At 42.6% G+C, this 6,145-nt stretch overlaps 1 protein-coding gene across 1 annotated transcript in view; it reads right to left on the minus strand.

Annotated features, from left to right (window-relative positions):
• The window catches only part of SUN3 (Sad1 and UNC84 domain containing 3), a 57,812-nt gene that overhangs the window by 16,395 nt on the left and 35,272 nt on the right, over positions 1 to 6,145 (minus strand). Inside the window, exon 3 of the mRNA XM_034761312.1 lies at positions 4,399 to 4,536. Coding sequence (XP_034617203.1) covers positions 4,399 to 4,511 — 113 coding nt within the window. The 5' untranslated portion in view covers positions 4,512 to 4,536. The remainder of the gene's footprint in view (positions 1 to 4,398; positions 4,537 to 6,145) is intronic.

Below are 6,145 nucleotides of genomic sequence, written 5' to 3' on the forward strand. Positions count from 1 at the left end.
AAATATTTAAGAAACTACCTTAGTTTAATAAATCTTTTTTTTAAATTCCATTAAAAATCCTATACTAAGAAAACTTTAAAGTCACATAAAAAATTTAAAAGCCAGGAAATGCCAGCGGTTAAATTGCACATTCAACTTGCCTGACTCTGGAGTGTTTAAATGTGAAACTGTAATGTTTTCAACATATTTTCTATTTATGGAATATATTTAGGCAACTAACCAACAATATCAGATAAAGAATACAGTACAATCCATAGTGAATACTATTTGCTATGACTGTAGGTGTTCGACCTGCAATAAATACACTTAACCATTCCTGCAATTTTTAATTGACACACTGTATGTTTTAAAACTAAGCCTTACTGTATCCCTCAGGGATGAAGAGGCAGCAATGACCAGCACATATGATACCCTTACTAACATCCAGCATTTTCTATAAAATGCTGCAGTTGCAGTACAGTGGGAGATTAAGAAGGCTTTCCAGTGCAGAAATGTAGTTCTTCAGTGAAACTCCTGGTCAAGTTAATTGAATGTTCAAAGGAAAAAGATAAGATGAGATAAGGTGTTTTTTTATCACTATGAGTAGTGACAGTACACACATTCAGAGATTTGGAGACAGTATTTTATAATATGGTCCAAAAACATTTAGCAGTCTAATGAACTTTGTCATCCACAACATTTAAATAGAGATGTGGTGAATCTCAAAATGAAATCTGCTGGTACACAAATCTGGTCATTTTGCTGGATTCAGATTTATACAAATCTGCTTCTGAAATTTGACACAAATGTTGGACACCTAGAATAATTAAAATGGCTACTAGTATATGAGAGTAAGATATTTTAAGTATGGCTCAGATTCTGTTCTTGCTCATTCAGCATCTCCTTTTGGCTACCCTGATACTGTGTCATATCCTGTACTCATTCCATCAGATTCCCAGCTCCTGCCATCCATCTTGTCCCAACACTTTTTCCCATTCTCCCACCTACTCTCTCCCACTGGTCCTGCTTTCAACTGTCCTGACCCTGTACTCTATCATTCATCAGTTCTCTCGCACTGCAGCATCTTCCCTCCAGCCCAGCTCTGAGCCCAGTGTCCCATCCATTCCCTCTTAATGTCACCTGTCTCTTGCCACCCAAACATTGTAGCCTGTCCCCCACATGCTGCTTAGTACAGCAGATTGCTGCCTGTAACCCTGACCAGATGGCTCTTATGAATCCCCACAGTTTTTAGAATTAAGTATTTTTGTTTAATAAGAAAGACCAAGGATTTGATATTGAAAACATTTCAAAAAAATATTTTATCCATTCTTATTATCAAGAGCAAGAATCGTAAAGAGCATTGTGTACTGTACAGTATCTTCACAGTTTTCTCTGTTTCTACGATCCAGAGCCTCTTATGAACAGCAAGCTTATTCAAAGTTTGCTAGACTGCTCTGGTTTTATTGGTATGTATTTCAGTTCAGTAATTCATTGCAGGGAGGATTATGATTTATGGGCTTTTTTTTTTTTTTTTGGAAGAGCAGTGTTTTGAGGAGGGACCTTAATGAGCAAGCATGCAGTTTGGGTTATAAGAACATAAGAATAGCGATACTGGGTCAGATCAATAGTCCATCAATCCCAGTATACTTTCTTCTGACAGTAGTCAATGCCAGGTGCTTCAGAGGGAATAAACAGAACAGAGCAAATATTGAGTGATCTATTGTTCACGCCCAGCTTCTGGCAATCAGACACTCGGGACACTCAGAGCATGGGTTTCATCCCTGACCATTTTGGCTAATAGCCATTGATGGACCTATCCTCCATGAACATATATAGTTCGTTTTTGAACCCCCGTTATAGCTTTGGCGTTCACAACATCCTCTGGCAACAAGTTCCACAGGCTGACTGTGCGTTCCTTTTGTTTGTTTTTAATGTGCTGTCTATTAATTTCATTGGGTGATCCCTAGTTCTTGTGTTATGTGAAGGAGTAAATAACACTTCCATATTCACTTTCTCCACACAAGTCGTGATTTTATAGACCTCTATCATATCTCCTCTTAGTCGCCTCTTTTCCAAGTTGAAAAGTCCCAGTCTTTTTAATTTCTCCTCATATGAAAACTGTTCCATGCAGGGCTGGCTCTAGGCACCAGCAAAACAAGCTGGTGCTTGGGGCGGCACATTTGTAGGGGCGGCATGGCCCGCACCGGCCATGCCGCCCCTAAAATTGTGCCCCAGCCGCCCTAACTCACCTCCGCTGCTGCCGCTCGCGCGCCACTGCTCCCCCTCCCTCCCGGGTTTGAGAGCCTGGGAGGGTGGGGGAGACCCCGAGCGGCTGCGGCGCGCCGCGGCCGCTTGGGATCTCCCCTTCCCTCCCGGGTTTGAGAACCTGGGAGGGAGTGGGAGCAGCGGCGTGCGAATCAGCTGATTCGCGTGCCGCGGCCGCCCGGGATCTCCCCTTCCCTCCCGGGTTTGAGAACCTGGGAGGGAGGGGGAGCAGCGGCATGCGAATCAGCTGTTTCACGTGCCGCAGCCGCTCGGGATCTCCCCCTCCCGCTGCTTCTCCCTTTCCCTCCCTCCCTCCTAGGCTTGAGAGCCTATGGGGAGGAGGCAGGGCTGGGGATTTGGGGAAGGGGCGGAGTTGAGGCGGTGCCGGGGGTGGGGTAAGAAAAAAACGGGGGCGGGGGGCGGCCAAAATTGTTTTTGCTTAGGGCGGCAAAAATCCTAGAGCCGGCCCTGGTCCCATGCCCTAATAATTTTTGTTGTCCTTCTCCATACCTTTCCCAATTCTAATATATCTTTTTTTGAGATAGGATGACCAGAACTGCCCAGACTGTTCAACGTGTGGGCATACAATGGATATAGATATAGTGGCATTGTGATATTTTCTGTCATATTATCTATCCCTTTCCTAATGGTTCCTAATATTCTGTTAGTTTTTTGACTGCCTCTGCAAACTGAGCAGATGTTTTCAGAGAACTATCCACAATGACTGCAAGATCTCTTTCTTGAGTGATAACAGCCTATTTGGACCCCATCATTTTGTATGTATAGTTGGAATTATGTTTTCCAAAGCAGATTACTTTATATTTATCGACACTGAATTTCATCCGCCATTTTGTTGCCCAGCCACCCAGTTTTGTGGGATACCTTTGTAACTCTTTGCAGTTTGCTTTGGACTTAACTATCTTGAAAAAATGTGTATCATCTGCAAACTTTGTCACCTCACTGTTTACCCCTTTTTCCAGAACAGTTATGAATATGCTGAACAGCACTGGTCCAGGTACAGATCCCTGGAGGGCACCAGTATTTACCTCTCTCAACTCTAAAAACTGACCATTTATCCCTGCCCTAGCAGAAAGGGTGTTCTAGGCAGATATGTCAACATGTAGAAAGGACAAGAGATAGGAGTGAGAAAAGAATGTGAAGAGGGCAGGAAATGGTGTGGCTTGGACAGACTGAAGGGTGGAGTTGGAACACTGGATGGCAGTTGAGAATAAGAATAGGTAGGGGAAAAGTTTGCAGGGCCTTTCAGGAGAGAATACGTTTTTCAAGTTAAACGTGAGGGGCAGTCAAGAGAAAGCTAAGTGAAGGGACTGAAGAAGGGCCTGACATGGTCAGAGATGCAGGAAAAGCAAATGATTTGGTTAGATGAAAAATGGGTACATGGCCTACTCTTTCAAACAGTAAAAGATTCCAAGACACAGTTTTACTTGCTTTTGCTCATATTTTCCATCACAAATTCACTATTTGGCCAGATAGAAATCCTTTAAAAATGGCAATATTTGCATACAAATTACATATGAATAGAATATTTGTCACATCCCTAATTAAATAAAGGACATTACTTCATAAAACGGAACTTGATTAAAAATCAACTTGATTTCTGCAAAAAAGGAACATCTTGCAATAACGCAAGCAAAACACACTACTAACAGCGGAAGAATGGCTATCCTCCACACCACAATTTATATAAATGATAGTAACACTAAGTTACTCAATAACTTAGATGTTACTAAATACTTAATCTACAGGCTTCAAAACAGAACGGCTTTATTGGATATCTGTCATTCATTAGATCATATAACTGAGCAGTGCAAATATTTATGATTTTATATATCATATTACATAACTGCCACCTCCCTTGCTCATTTGAAGCAAAATCAAATCCTATTAGGTTCCAGGACAAATTGAAATCAGTGGATTGATTGCCACTGACTTCAATGAGCACATGATTGGGCCCTGAGAATATGCCACTGTTTTCTTTTTCTCTTTTCCCTTCTTCTTAAATGGATGAAGGAGTGGTAAATGTATTTGGAAGCTTAAGAATTTTAAAAAAGATTTTATTATTATTTGTATAACTTGTATACATATGACAAAAGTTAACAGAGATTGAATATTTTAAAAGAAAACTATCCATACCAGTTTAAATCTTGGCTTTGATTTTCTGTGTCTGAGGTGTCACTATTGGTGCCATGGCTTGTTTCATCCCGAGGTAGATAGGTGCTACCTGAAGATTTTGGGATTCTGTACATGTTTTTATTTGCTTTGCACTCACCACTGAAAGAAGAGGAGCATGAAAATGAGGTGAAATAAGGTATTAATCATATTAATTATTATTATTATTTATGACCCACAATTTTAATAATTAATTTTAAATAATGTAATATCTAGTCATTTTAAGTCTTCTTTGAAAGGAAAGCTGTCCTTGTATTGCACTTGCCTTCTGGATAGATAGTGAGTAACATCATAATAAGAGGAGTCAACCTAGAATGTCCTTTGCCCTACTCAGTGCTGCTAAATATGTCACAGGCTGCTCTTGGTGATATCATAATGAACAAGCCAAGCATAAGGTTCCTGAGCTCAGCCAGAAAAGATGGGACATACGTTCAACATTCTTATTTCAAGAGACTCAACGAGTGAAAAAATATCATGGAGCTGAATCCTCCAAGGTTGTCTCCTGTGAAAGGCTGAACTCCTTTTATTCCCATTGAAATTCAGATTTTAGGACCAGAAGAAACCATTATGATCATCTCTGATACATAAATCAAGAGGACTTCCCTGAATTCATTAATGAGCATTAAGGGCAGGAGCTCCCAAACTGAGGACCTTACATTTCTTACAATCTGTCAAGATCTGGCAGATTAGTCTCTTGTCTCTACTAGTTGTTTCTACAGGTACCCATGTCCTTCATTGGAGTCCTTCAATAAGAGTTTGCATGTCTGCAAAAGGAGAAAGTAGCGTGGCTGTCTCCCCTTGTAGTTGCTGCTATATAGGAAGAGTGGAAATAGGAGCCACCTTTAGAGACCATCGGAATCATCAGAAAAGTCAAAAATAGTTTCTTATTACTTTTCTACGTAAGCAATTGCTACGGTTGCCAGACGGGTGCTGTGCAATCAGAAAGGTGATGGAAGATGGTCTGGGCAATCAGAAACAGTGGGAAGAATGGGAGAAACCCCCCATGTGAAAATGTGAAAACACCTCACTCAGGTCCCCAACTCAGTCAGAACTGCCAATCCTGCGTGCTGGGCTGTACTGCACCTCACGTATCAAGGAGTTGAGTGGCATTTGCACCAACAAGAGGGAAAGGCTCTGTCTTGCTCTTTTCCTCAAGCCATCTCTAAACTGGTATTTTCAGGTGCAATGATGGTGTGCATTGGCTGAGGTGCAGTCACCAACATGCCAATCACATTCAGCGCACCCTGAGGCAGAACAGACCATGGAGTGCACTCAACAGGGCCACAGTACAAGGTATGCTATAATCAGTGGTGCAACTGCAGCAAGCCTGGGCATACCGAGCTAGCTTTGATGGAGCCAGCTCAACTAATAATAACCTCCTAAGCCCCGCCTCACCCTCTACATTGCTAAAAGCAACAGAGGGTCCTGTGGCACCTTTAACACTAACAGAAGTATTGGAGCATAAGCTTTCGTGGGTGAATGCCCACTTCATCAGACGCAAGTTATCCAGGTGCTAGGGGCGGGCAGTGCCTGTGGGCTACGTGCAGTCCCTAAGGGCTATGCAGTGTAGACGGACCACAGGTTACAGCCCCACCCAGGCTCTAACACCACCCGCACAGGCGCCGGTGCCCATCACGTGCCACGGCCACTCCTGAGGCCGCAGCCCATCGGGGCGGGGTCCTGCCGCGGGGCGGGTCCCGTCACTCACTCA

This window comes from Trachemys scripta, chromosome 2, assembly GCF_013100865.1.
Source record: "Trachemys scripta elegans isolate TJP31775 chromosome 2, CAS_Tse_1.0, whole genome shotgun sequence".
In the NCBI taxonomy this organism is placed as follows: Eukaryota; Metazoa; Chordata; order Testudines; family Emydidae; genus Trachemys; species Trachemys scripta.